The 13,529-nt window shown below is 41.2% G+C and overlaps 1 protein-coding gene across 5 annotated transcripts in view; it reads right to left on the reverse strand.

The window, feature by feature from the left end:
* LOC113012371 (pleckstrin homology domain-containing family G member 3-like) overlaps positions 1 to 12,629 on the reverse strand; it is a 30,359-nt gene extending 17,730 nt beyond the window's left edge. Inside the window, exons 1-3 of one of the 5 annotated variants that reach the window (XM_080294230.1) lie at positions 12,413 to 12,629; positions 7,090 to 7,151; positions 6,126 to 6,289 (exon numbers count right to left, since the gene is read on the reverse strand). Coding sequence is in view for 2 of the 5 variants with exons in the window: in XM_026152517.2 (XP_026008302.2) it covers positions 7,090 to 7,138 (49 nt within the window). In the remaining 3 variants the exon portion in view is untranslated. Of the gene's footprint in view, positions 1 to 1,826; positions 1,847 to 6,125; positions 6,290 to 7,089; positions 7,152 to 12,412 lie in introns of those variants that run through there. The other 4 variants (XM_026152517.2, XM_026152518.2, XM_080294231.1 and 1 more) reach the window with 4 other exon arrangements.
* Between the last annotated feature and the right edge of the window lie 900 nt (positions 12,630 to 13,529).

The raw sequence follows: 13,529 nt of genomic DNA on the forward strand, positions 1-13,529 counted from the left end.
AAAGTGGAAAGTGTCACAGAGACGCACCATGTGTAAATAAGGAGCAGATCAAAGGGTTGCATCCATTTTTAACATCGGTGATGCATGCAAGCCGAGATCAATTTTCCTTTTTAGCCACACATTACAAACTTGACACCCTGTCTACCTATAATGTATAATTAGCATATCTGCATTCATTTACAGTCTTCATTTCCTGTCTCTTCATTTTAAACAACTCAGTGGACAGACCTGTTAAACCACAGATTATACAGAATGCTGGTGGGGAATGTTAAGTATAAGGGAGCTTAAGTGTATGGTCCAGAAAAAAATTATTGCAGCCAAGCCACAAGTGTAATTTTGCCATTCACACGCCACAGTTTCACAAAGTGTTCTACCTCAGCTACAGCACAACACTCTCCTTTGTTTCAGCTGAGCATCAATGCAGCTGGTGCCTTACTGAGATAAACATTAACCAAGTCAAGGCTAGAGTTTGAGATAGTGTAGTATTTGGACTACATTTCAAAAAGTCTCTTAACCTCAACAAGCCAAAGAGTCGAGACTGTGCAATTCTTAATGGATTAAAATAGGTCAGACTCTTGTAGCCTAAAATGGAAAAAAGCTAACCCCTCATTGTAATTCTTTAAATTCCAGCTTCTTGCCTGTTAAGCTGAGGTTAACGTTTACAGACAAAGGTGTTTTAATGCTACAAGCATGACTTCCCTTTTTCCCTCTGCCTCTTTGAATCCTCTGCAGTGGACAATTGAATGCAGTTCAACTGTGTCTTAATACAATCTGTAACAAGGGAGGTATTCCTTAAACTTAAAAAGCTGCAGCTCAAATAATGAGACATTTGAAGACAATCCTTCCTCAAACTTAATGGTATATTTTCAGTCTCGCCATTACTGAAAAGAGACAGCATTCGCTTACAGAGGCGCTCTGTGTCTAATCAGTCTACAACTAAAGAAGTCTGTTTCCATTTCAGCCCAAGCTTATCAGACAGTTAACAAATGCACAGTTCATAAACTCATCTGCCTCTGACATTAGGATGATATGAGTGACATGCAGTCCCTAATAGGATGATGTGAGGGTTGAAGGGAAACACTGAAATGAAAACCTCTGCACCTGGTTATTAACTTTCTAAAAGGCTGTCATAGACAAGATCACCTCAGTCTCAAGCTTCATCTGTCAGAAGCTGCTACTGTATAGGGAACAATGAGTTCCTCCATATATACACACTTGTATAAAACATTTACCAGTCTCTGTCAAAGACACATACAAAGTACAGATGTTACTGTCGGTATGATGCTCTCGCAATGAGCTCTGCAGACATGATCGGGCATATCTCAGTACATTTTTTTCCCCCATGTAAATATTATCACCTTCTCTGTTAACATAAGCCACAGCATGCCACAATGACGTAAGTTAATAGTTACACAACCCAGTGATGATGAGACTCACATTTATCCATCAGTTCATGCAAACCAGCATGATACCCATGCAAATTCTAGCCCAGAGAGGCTCTGGTTTTTATTTCTGGGACACCTAAAACTACCCTCTGTCCATGTACCCGGCATATCTAATCTGTCTGGACTCAACAACACAGGAAGAACCAAACTCTTTGTAAAGGTTGCATTGCACAATGCAACGTCTGCTTGACTTGAAATATGAGGAAACCAAAGTCTGAAGAAGATTACAGAGCAGGTTACAAACTGCACCATGGAAAATATTACAAGCAGCAAGAAGTCTACAATTATTTGTAACCTAGTTTAATTGTGTTTGACAAATGCTTACACAGCCAAATTCAAGACACTTTTTTAAAAAAAAAATTCAAATATTTGAATGCTTACCGTATAGACGTGTTGAAGCCAGTAAGAGCCACAGAGCAAAGTCCAATTTTTCAATAAATCAACATTTCCTATCTCCTCTTCAGTCCCTCAACTCCTATGACGACACTTTCAGTATGACAAATGAGGACGCGTCTTGTGTTTAAAGAATAGATGTCTCCCAAAGAGACACACCTGTATGACTACTTTAGCTGAAGTTAAAAGAATCCCCCAAGTGTAGCTAACGTTGTTAATGTGTCCCTGAAAATAAAGAGTTTGCGCTAAAGTCCCTCCTGCGCTACCCACTCTGACTTGTGGCCTTTTGTTTTCTAAGCAAATCAGGAGAAAAGAAACAGGAACACAGCCTGTTTTCCACATGCAAATGCTTATTTGAAAGCAAAAAGAAGCACTTAGCATTAGAAAAGCATCTTTCTTTTACCATTTGAAAATTGATAAAATACTACACACACGGACCACTATGAAACACCTCAGCTCCTCTAAATGTTTCCTTTCTGGGGACACTGTCATTTGCATGAGTACCTTTACTGGGATTAGAAAAGCACTGTGGATAACCATCCAAAAGAAAAAGCGAGTCCCTGCCTGCTCCATTACCAAACTTTGCTTGGACGCTCCTGCCTGATTCATAATGACTCATGTATTAAATGACAATAAATTGAACACAGCAGACAATGAATCATCTCTAAAGTCACCTTGTGCTATTTCTACAGCCTTATCAGGAACCGGATGAGTGATGGTGATAAAGCTGCCGTCCTGTGAATAACTCTGTTTCTCTGGTACCAGCCTCTGTCTCGCAGTTGTTAACATTACGTCTGACAACTTAGGACAATTAAGTGATACTAACCTGAGACACAAGTAAGGGAAATTTAACTTGTTGAATAAAGAGTTTGTTTTAGTCATTTATAAAGAACCTGGCAGTTTAAAGCAATGCAGTAACTATGTTTTTATTATCACTTTCATTTGCCAAGTTATAACATGCTAGGAAAAGCAGAGTTCCTAATGGGCTCATTAATGAATTCACTATCAAGCAAAGAACACAATTAGCAGTTTGTATTCACGTATATACCATAAAGAAAACAAAGCTTTTTTTCCATAATCTGGCTGCACTCACCCTAATCAATGTTCTTATTGCTTTAGAGATTTAGGTATTATTACTTAATTCTTAACTAAAAGAAAAGAAAACAAGTTTGTAACTCAGTCATATCAGAAGCAGCCAATTTCATTGTACACAGTCTATATAAGTTTCAACTTGTCTGAAGTGTGAATAAAGCAGGAAACTGCACCCATGAGCACAACTGGTCCATGTACTGTAGCAGCAACGAGTCTGTTTTACTTTAACTGTCAGAAATATAAGAATCATTAGATTATTATTATTAGATTATTGCAGATTGATATTGCTTAAAGAGGCCTTTAATACTTAGTGCTTGTGAGAGGCACTAAAATGTATGTAGGATATGCAGAGGAAGTGAAGATTAGCATACTTGATTTTACATCAACTCCTTCTTTCTTGTTGCTGTGCAACAAAAACAGAAAAACAAAGTTGCCATCAAGCGATAATCTACCTAAAAATCAAAGCTAAACACATCAATATTAATGTCTAAAAGCAAGACTAAAGCCTGCACAAGGACAAAGCTTAAACAAAGGACAGAAGCTGACAAAAAAAACACCGTAATCTCCTTCAGACCAGGTTAGGTTTATAGTCTAAATTACCATGGCATTGTATCCTGATAAAAACCCCTAGTTAAAAACAGGTTACCTCACCAACTACAAATCCTTTTTCCATAGCGGAGGCCTCAGCTCTAGACTACTGCTAATCTGCTAACTGATTCTTCAGAGCCACGAGAACAGTGTGTGTGGCCATGTTTCACTCAGGAGATAAGAGGAACTCTTGCTTCTCCCTACATCTCAATAAAACCCTTCCGCCACTCAAGATCCACTCCGAGCTTCCTCGTCCAACACCCCTTCACAACCTCTGGCAATGAAGTCCTTCCCCCAGTGGCAGCTGGGAGACAGGGAGGGAGTCTTACACCGATTTCCTTGGGAAAAACTCCTCCCCACCTGGCCCCGGTGAATGGCTGCCCCACAGGAGGATGTGAGGGTGCCTCAGAGGATTAGGCCTGGAGTCTTCACAGACCATTATCAAACAGCATGAGTCAGAACAGAGGTGATTAGACACTGAAACCAATGGCCTGGTTTGATTTCGTATTCCCTGACAGAAAAAATAAAAAAGGTCACGTCAAAGGTTTCCTGCTGTAAGCAGTCCTTCATATGATTTGATTAACACCGCCTCACACGGAACTTTTAATGTTGCGTTAATAATTAGCCTGAAGGTCGGTAAATAACCCGCAGTGAACAACATAGGCCGAATACACATACACAAGCTGAACCTGCATTCCTCACTGGCAGCCAAGGTCAAACTGTTGTACTGAGGAGTTTTAGGGGGGAATTCTGGTGTTCAAAAGTGAAACTAAAAGTCTCCCATTTACTGTCTGTAACATGAAACATTAAGATACATCTGTATTATTTTGACTTTATCAGAATTAAACTGACATTTCAGCACTGGAGATGTCTTAAAGAGTGAAAAGGACAAAACCTGTCAGAAAAACAAAACAATCTTCTAAAACTCCTCTGTGCTCGACGCAGGCTCTTAAAGGATCCAGCCGTGCCAGCTGACCTCAGTGCATAGGCATGAGATGATCCACTTAAGAAACTCCTCCATCAACAAGCCCCCCCACCTCCAAGACCTCTTCAGGCACACACACACACACACACACCTCTGGATCCACTCAAATCATTTCCTCTGGACAACACACACTTCTGGGCCCCTGAGGTGTGAGCCCATTGTAAACTTTACCACCAGTTTGACAATCTACAGCCAAACTGCTGTCCTGTTAGCGCCCAGCTGCCGAGTCCACGCGGGCTTGTGTCGGCACAGCTGTGTGCGGCGTGGAGAGGAGAGGTCAGAGGGGAACCGTTCGTTTACTTCACATGAAGCAGTTTATCACATGCAGTGTTATAAAGGGTGTGGTGGTGTTTTTTCTTGGCATTTAGGCCCCAGTAAAGTTGTGTTACTTTGCACTCAAATAAAGAATCTTGTTACGACACCAAGTTCTCCGTCTTTGTGTAGATCACTAAATACGACACGAGCAAAGGTTTTCTCATGCTAAGAGTTTTTTAAAAAGTCCTTCACTACATTTATTACATAAAGTCTTTTACAATAACATTACAGCATAGCTTGATGTCTGCAGGGTGATTAGAATATTATATATAAAATGGCTTTTAGATTGTCAACTGACTGTAAAGTGCAGAAAGGAAGTTGATGGAGGGTTTTATAGATTCAAATGAGATTCATAGAGGCCATCTAACTGGAACAAGCACTGCTGAGAACCTTTAGCTGATGTGGGTAATCCACTGAAAGAGCTCTATAGAAGGGGTGCCAATGTGAGAGGATGTAAAATAATTTATTCTGAAAGAAAGTCTTGTAAGGAGCAAAAAAACAAAAACAATTCTCTATAAATTAGTTTGCATTGTATATAATTGATTTGCACAGATATATGCAACATTTGTGCTGACATACAGGACGAGGAGCTGTCTGGGATTTCAGTCTGAGTTCAAATCGATGCAGAACAGAGTTGTGGCAGGCTCACCTGAGACTCCATGTGATTTCCGCTACAGACAATTAGGTAGAGAAAGAGTTCCAGTCCAGGAGCTCCATTAACAAGCCCACTCAGAGATGTAGCCATCCCTGCCATCATCTATGTCCACAACCCTATGCCCACTGGTCTGGAAAAGCTGCAGTGAATGGAGATGATCCATCCGTCCCCCTAGAACCCCTTTAAAGCTGTACATTCTGCACACACAGCTACATTCCTGCTTGGGGTTAAGTAGGTCACGGGGAACCCTTATCTTTGAGAGAGTCATTTCATGCAGCCTCAGGCCTGTTAATGCCTGGATGAACCTTGTCACAGATTAGACACATATTTTTCTTTTTTTGAAATGTCAGAATATATGGATTACACCTGTCCTCGGGCTACAGGGGTTGCAACTGTGCAGTTTCACATTCTAACGCAGTAATGAAAGGTACATTTTTACAAAAATGATTAGGGGTACATATAAGTTACCCTACATCCTTAAATTTGTCTGGGGGAGGAAAAAAAAAAGCACCTTGGTTGATCATTATTATGTGCATGGCCTCTATCCAAAACCTGCAAGTGGCAATAAAAACGCCCTCTTTTCACTTCAAAATCCTCTGACCTTTTAGAGACACCAGAGCTGGACTGTAACCACAGCCTTTTTATTGTTTACCTTGAAGAGACAGGTCTTCCTTTCACCACATGCATTCCTCCAGCCTGTTAACCACATCCAATCATCACCTTCCACAGCAAGCACATTACCAGCTGCCCTGCCCCTTAATCACCATCCATCCATCCACACAGCAGGGGGGCAGGTCAGTCACACTTTAACTCCAGCTGAAAAGGATTTAACCACAAGTGGGCTTTACTGCCAGGATGATTATGTACAAGTCACATGGGCTATAAAAAAAAACAAAAAATGTGAGGACATTTACTTGGTGCAGAGTGACATTTTGAGGAAACAGACACATAATTCATGGAGGGCGGCACATGTCTCCTTCTCGCCAAAGCTGAATCAGTGGAATAGGCGTGGGGGGGGAAAGGCCACCATTTATGCATTGGTAGTCTTCAGCAACAGTGAAAATCCAGCACCAAATGTGTTCAGTAGAGGAGAGAGGTGTGGGGGTGGTGGAGGACTGAAGGACAGAGCAGGCAGATACAAAGAGGCCCTATGTCTATGTTGTGGCTCTGTGACTAAAGATAATGAACACTAAAATAATATGTAATTTGAGTGGTCCCCAGTATATAAGGTCAGCACTACTGGCTAGACTACCCATCTTGGCTGCCTGAGACACATTCAGGTTTGATGTGCAAGTGTTCAGGGGTTTCAGCTGTATGAAGGGGGTTGGCCAAGATCCACATCCACACAAAGAGGCTCTCTACCAGCCAGGAGTGTAGGAGGAGAGTTCATTGCTCTCTCAGCTGTGCCTCTCAAAGCCTCTACATTTCCTCTATTCTTCTATTTCCAGCATTTTACATTCACCTCAGCTGTACTGCTGTGTTATGTTAGCAGTGTCCTGGGTAACCAGATATACCAGCAGGAATAAACCAACATATTAAAACCCTATATCATGAAACTAGTCACTTTATAGACAGCAATCACCAGCGCTTAGGTCATATAAAATATATATATTTACCTTCCCCCATTGGGCCCTGGTAGAGAGCAGAATGGGTCCCCTCTGGCATGGCACGCGGGCCTCTGGTGCACACAAGAGAAAATGTGAAGGGTCAAAAGAGAATAGAGGCATTTCACAGCAAGACAAAGCGTAATATTAAGGGTAATATTAATTCGATTCACTGGACTGAGCTGTAATTGTGAAAAATGCTTTGTTTCTTTACAGAGTCATTCTTGTGTCACGTGGCTCTTCAATCTTGACTAGACACAGCTTACTGAGCTACTACTGAATAAAACACAGAAATTTTCCATTCCCTGCTTACAGCTGTGTTGGCTCATGTTAGCCCCTGGATAATGCAAAGTGGCAGCAAAGGTTTTGGTATGCAGAGGATCAGGAGCTCATGCTAAATAGTGTAAGAACCCACTGAACATGGACATAAGACAGCTCGCCACAACTAAGTTAACGCTACAGGATTCGAGTGCTACGAGTATTGATTCCACATCCTTAAAGTGGACTCATTATGCTCATTTTCAGCACCATGTTTTTATTCTTGGATTCCACTGGAGCATTTGCATATTTCACAGTTCAAACCATTTTATCAGACACTGGTGTGGAGTCTCGGTTCATCCGCTGTATGGAAAAAGGAGATTTTAGCCACCTCGCCTTTCGTCTGATTGTCGACCTCTTGTAAACAGAACACATCAAATCAGAATAATCTTTTATTACAAATATAACCGTCTAGTGAGATTACAGGTTCTCCCTTGGTGGTAAATATTTGTCCTTTATCCCTTATGCCAGGCTGCTGTGTTCTTAATAATGAGCCATGTCCTTTCCAGAGCCACTGTGCTGCCAGTTTCTCACATCGCTGCCTCTCGGTCTCCTTACAGCAAATTAACACGGTGCATGAGAACTTGTCTCTCTGTGATTCCTGGTGAGCCTCCGGCCTTTTAAGCATCACATTCTTGGTCCAGCTAGATCAGAGGAATAGGAATTCTTCAGGGATTAGGATGGGCATTGTTCGTAGTTCATCTGCTGGCCACTGTGCAGAGTTGACAGCCAAGCCAGCCGAGGCCCAACAGAGCCCGCTGCCAGGAGGTTCACCAATTAAGATGTGCAGGAATGTAAAAAGAAAAGTCACTGAGCTCGATCTATTAAGATCACTGCCACATTGTGGGGTCCACTGGCTGGCATAAAGTAAAGACTGTTTGGGACCCCCCCAAAAAAAGCCACAACAAAAATTATGACACATAATTCTTATTATTATTTAAGAATCCCAGAATGAACTAGGACAAGTACGTAATGAGAAAAAAAATCCTCCTTTAAAAAGTTAAATGTAGGTTTTGTTTTACGTTTACTTAATTACCTAAAGATATCCTGTGCAGTGTTGCACCACTGGTAGCACTTTTACACAATGTCTTTTGCAATGGCAGGAAAACACAGATGCAAGAATGCATGCACACAGTACACGATAAAGACTAATGCATGGCTTTACAATATCTCATTAATTTACACCATGTAGGTTCTGCAACAAAAGGTAAGAAAACTGTAGCTAGCAAGTACAGATGTAAATGCATTCTGAAATTAACAAGCAACACCAGTTTTTATTGTTAACATAAAATGATTAAAATGAATATTTAAATAAAACATTGTAAAAATACTTAATATAATTATTTTTAATATTCCTGAGATAAGAAAGTGACATCCAACCAACATATGAGTTCTATTGTGTTGCCTTGCACAACTGGTATCAAACGCTGCAAAAACTCAATAAATTTGACCTTTGACTAAGCTCGGCCAATTGATTTTCAAGTGCTGGGTTAATATACAAAAACGCAGTACTGATGCTGAGAAACAGGCTTTGAACTTTTCCCATTGACCAGTGAACTAATAAAATCCTCTGATAATCCCACCTACTATGACCTCTGAGCTAACCTTGCCAAATGACCAGACCAAAACTATGTTAATCTGTCTTTTGTCAATCAGAGGCTAGACTGGGAATAATGGGCTCAAACCTAGATACAGTGCAGACGTCTGGGTCTTAAAAATGTCTTATCAAAGGCTGCTTGTAGCTGTAGAACAGTGGCTTGGGATTGTAAGTTTTAAGATGCCTAACAGGACACTGTAACTTAATCTTAGAACATCTGGACAGTATCATCAATTGGAACTCATTAACTTTTACCTACATTAGCTGACATATGGCAAATCCTTGTTTTCCTAGGGAGGGACAGTGGACAAATTTTGAGTCTTAACAAAAACATGAAACACACGCCCAACATTCATGCCAAACTGACCACCTGTGCTTGAACTAGTTGTCATTTCACACAAATGGAGAACATTTGGTTCCCACAGCTGATGACTGCCCTAACCGCAGCATGAACCTCCCATATGGGAATTTGCAACTTGCCCCTTAATTGAAGACAGATGCCACAAGAGCCAGGCTGACAGTTATTAAAAGAAAAACCTGCAATGGATCATTTCTTTAGACCAGCTGATAAACTGGTCTGAAGAAATGTTCCTCTAAACGGCAGGCTTTAAAGTGATCCGCATGATCGGCAGCAAGAGCCCAAATTCCTTTCTTTAAGCAAAACAAACTGACATTTAAGGGGAACAGATGCTGGCAAACATGCAGTACTTGTGCAACTAAATAGGAAATGTCATCAGCGCGGTCTGAAAACACGCAGACAAATGTGTACCTTGAATCAACATCTCTGGTTTGATATGTTATAGGAAAGTCCCCAGGGGCTGATAGCGATCTATCTGGAGCTTTTTTCCGTTCGTGGATGTTATGTGGAAGTGAGACTGAAGAACATGTCTACAGAGGAAATCAGAGAAAAACAATACTTCTCCTCTTGGGGATATGTGCCACTTTCTCTGTCTCTCCAGGCATATACAAGGAAGATGACATCATACTGCCAACTATTTGATTGCATCTGCTTTTAAAACACTCCCCAAAGAAAGCTTCCATGCACAGGTTGTCCTACTACAAATGATGACGCACAAGTCGGATTCAGAATGAAAAAAGGGACCTTAATTGGGCTTTTGTGAGACAATTAACAACACAAATTAATTTCCCATGGTGCAGAACAAGTTGATGGGAGGAGGAACTATAAATAGAGAATTCTTGCAGTACTTCTCTTTTGCATCACGGTGAACAAAACGTGTACCCAAACACGGGCCACGGGAAAGTGAAAATATGACAAGTTCCCCTCGGGATGTCTTTACTCAGTCACGGTGGGGTGGATTTTCTTTATTTCTTTATCATCAGGCAGGACGGATGTTTACGCTCAGAACGAATAAAAATCTGACCTGGAACGGCCCGGGATTCTATGAGGTAACCGAGACAGACTCTTTATTATTCCAGCATGGGTGCCATATTTATCTAGCACGACCTCTCTTACCCAGTCCATCCTTGTAGAAAATACCGCTTGAAAAATAGCCTTTATGTGAGTGCCCCCTTTCCCACATTATTTCTGCAGTTTGCCCCCTGACACACAGGCTTTAAGACTTTTAAGACCAGCTTTTCATTCACCGGAGAAAACAATACACCCCAATGGTCGCTGTTTGTCTCAATCAAATCCACAACCTTTACAAAAAGACGCTGCCCTAACCTTCCCCCAGCCTCTTACTTTTAACTCTGTTGCATTTGTGAGCATGAGGCTTAAGTGAGGTGATAAGTGACCCATCTCAATGAACACCCACAGAGTTGTGCCCATATGGTCTGCGTACAATTTAGCGAAAATAGCCTTTAATGGGAGAATAATTGTTTCCCAATGTGGTGGAAAAGGAGAATGAGCGATTTTCACTTCCCCACCTGAGACCTATAACTGTAGAATGCATACCTGGCCTGCGAGGCTGGAAACGGCCAGCTTAATGTGCAAATGACAAGTGAAGACTTCAAGTTCTGTAAAATTATAAACGGTAGACAACCAGAGGGAAGGCAGTCCTCCATAATGTCCTGCAGTGTTTGGAAGGGAGAGGACCGGACTGAGGAGTAAAATTAGACAAGTCTTCAAATAGAACTGCAGTGTGCACGTTTAAAGGTACATTACACTTCTTTTGCAAGCCAAATGGTTCATTGGGCCTTCTTGAAGGCTTGTCAGTACTGCAACGACAACCTCCCTTGGGTGTCTAGAATACCAAATCTCTTGTGGCACTCAAGTCTCCCCTTTCTATTAAACACAATGCTGTCTCTGTTTAAAGACAACTTTTAATTCTTGCAGTCTAATCTAAGCTGAAATTTAGAGGGAAAAAAGGAGCTAAGGCAATTCAGGACAATATAAAAAATGCTAAGAACAGCATCAAATGAGCAACGAATGGCTAAATAATAAAGATGGGGATTTCTGAGACTCTCAAAAGAAAGAATAAGGCCTCTATATAGATGAATCCAGCCTTGGATCTGCAGCTCTGGTAATTTTATCACAGCTGCAGCATACCAAGACTCTGGTAGAAGGATTTAGAGGCCAGCTCAGATCCAAGACACACTTGGGCAGTTTCCTGTCTGGACCACCTTAAAGGGAGAGTGCTGTTCATCGCACTGAGGCAACATTTAAGTGGAATAAAGTTGCTTCGTTATTGTCTGAAAGGTCAAGTGAGGTCAAAGAGGCAGAAGATTGAACTTTTCAGCGGTAATTGATTGATTTTTGCCCCATTCTTATTCTTCAGCAGCTGGTGGGGACGAGTCATTAAACTACCATTTAAAACTTCCCTGTGTCTCTCTGGGGCGCTCATTAGAAGAAACAATTAGGATGGTTGGGGCCAAGTATGCGCTCTGTAGGGGTGGAAATTGGATGCGAGGAAAGAGGAAACGGCAAGTGATTCAGCTGCAGAGGGAGGACTAGTTTTTCTCACAGGATAAGCGTGGTAAAGTGGAAAATGTCTGTAATGAGAAAAAAAAATACAGACTGCAGCAGCTGACCAAAGTTCATTGAACGGAGAGGGTTTTGCGTCAAAGACAAACAGAACTTATCTGACTGAAACTCGTGCCCACCTCAGGTCCTGTGAAATTATATTAAACAGAAACTGCAATTCATGTAAAGTTAAAGACGAAGAGGTTCTTGATAAGAAACGCGTTATGAGTAACCAACTCCACAGCTCATCTCTGTCATAATATACACGGAGAACAGATTGGCATGCAGATGTTTTGTAACGCTCTGGCGGTTTCGGTCATTTGTCTTTACTGAAACTGAATATTTGTCAGCTCGAGACGTGCTTCACAAAGACAATTACTTTATTATTTTACCCTCTGCAACCACCGAACAATAAAATAAACCGCGCAGTGTGTCTTTCCAAAGCTAACGTTAAGTTAGCTAAGATTTGGTGAAGTTATCAAAAGTAGCCCACGTACCCAATTCGCCAACTTCTCTCCTTCCAGCGACTACAATCCTCAGTAAACCCCTTTTTCTTCTGTGGTTTCTGGCTGAAAATATCAGGTTAATCCGTTAGTTTACTCTCTTCACATGGTACATGCAGCTCAGACACACACATCCCAACTGCAGGTTATCAGCTCGTACTGCGTCCGAGAACTAAACGGCTGCATCTTTGAAGAACTGCAAACTGATGGCGCTTTCAATGTCTATCGGAAATGGCGCTTATGGGTCCATGCCACCCCACTAATTGTAAGTCAGCATGGCTTAGGATGCTGATTGCATTACACCCCCTGCTATTTTACCTTTAAACAGGATTAGCAGTGTATGTCGCAGAATAACTGCTGTTTTTATGGGGTGTAGTTTACTTCGTTGTTTTAATTCACAATTGTAACTCACTAACAACAATCAAAACAGACGTAGCACAATAGCTCAAAGTAAAAAAAAATTGCTTATATATAAGTCCGTCTCTCGAGTATTCAACAACAAACAAGACAGGCGTGCCTCCAGAATATTTTCATTGCGGTGGTTATGTGGAGGTGACTAAAAATATTGCGACGGCACACCAAACACAGAATTTCCAGTTTTATTATGCTGTTGTCAAATATCCGTTACTTGAAAAATATGGCAAACAAGAATGAAAGAAAAATAATTATATGCCTAGTTAATTTCCTAATATTAAAGTTAAAGTTGATATCACTGAAAATAATTATAATTATTAAAATTATTATCAACATAGGACAGTCTTGGCAGACAACCCCCACCCACACACACCCACCACCACCACCAGTGGGCCCCCCGACGGTGGTGCCCCTGAAACAAGGAGCGCATGAAGTGTACATACCCAGAAGACGTAATATTTACGAGGAGGACGCGAACGCAGCACAGGAACGCCTGTTTTTGACATGCTGTAATGCTTGGTGGGTGTCAGATGTGTTCCCACATAAAGACATCTGGACTACATAGTATATATGTTTCTTTAAACAAAATGTTGGGTCCTTTAACAATAAATAAACAAATAAATATATAAAATCATCTTTACTGCCACCCACGGAATATGTATGCAAAGCAAAAGCTTGAGAAAGACACCCCCGCCAA

This window comes from Astatotilapia calliptera, chromosome 19, assembly GCF_964374335.1.
Source record: "Astatotilapia calliptera chromosome 19, fAstCal68.1, whole genome shotgun sequence".
Lineage (NCBI taxonomy): Eukaryota > Metazoa > Chordata > Actinopteri > Cichliformes > Cichlidae > Astatotilapia > Astatotilapia calliptera.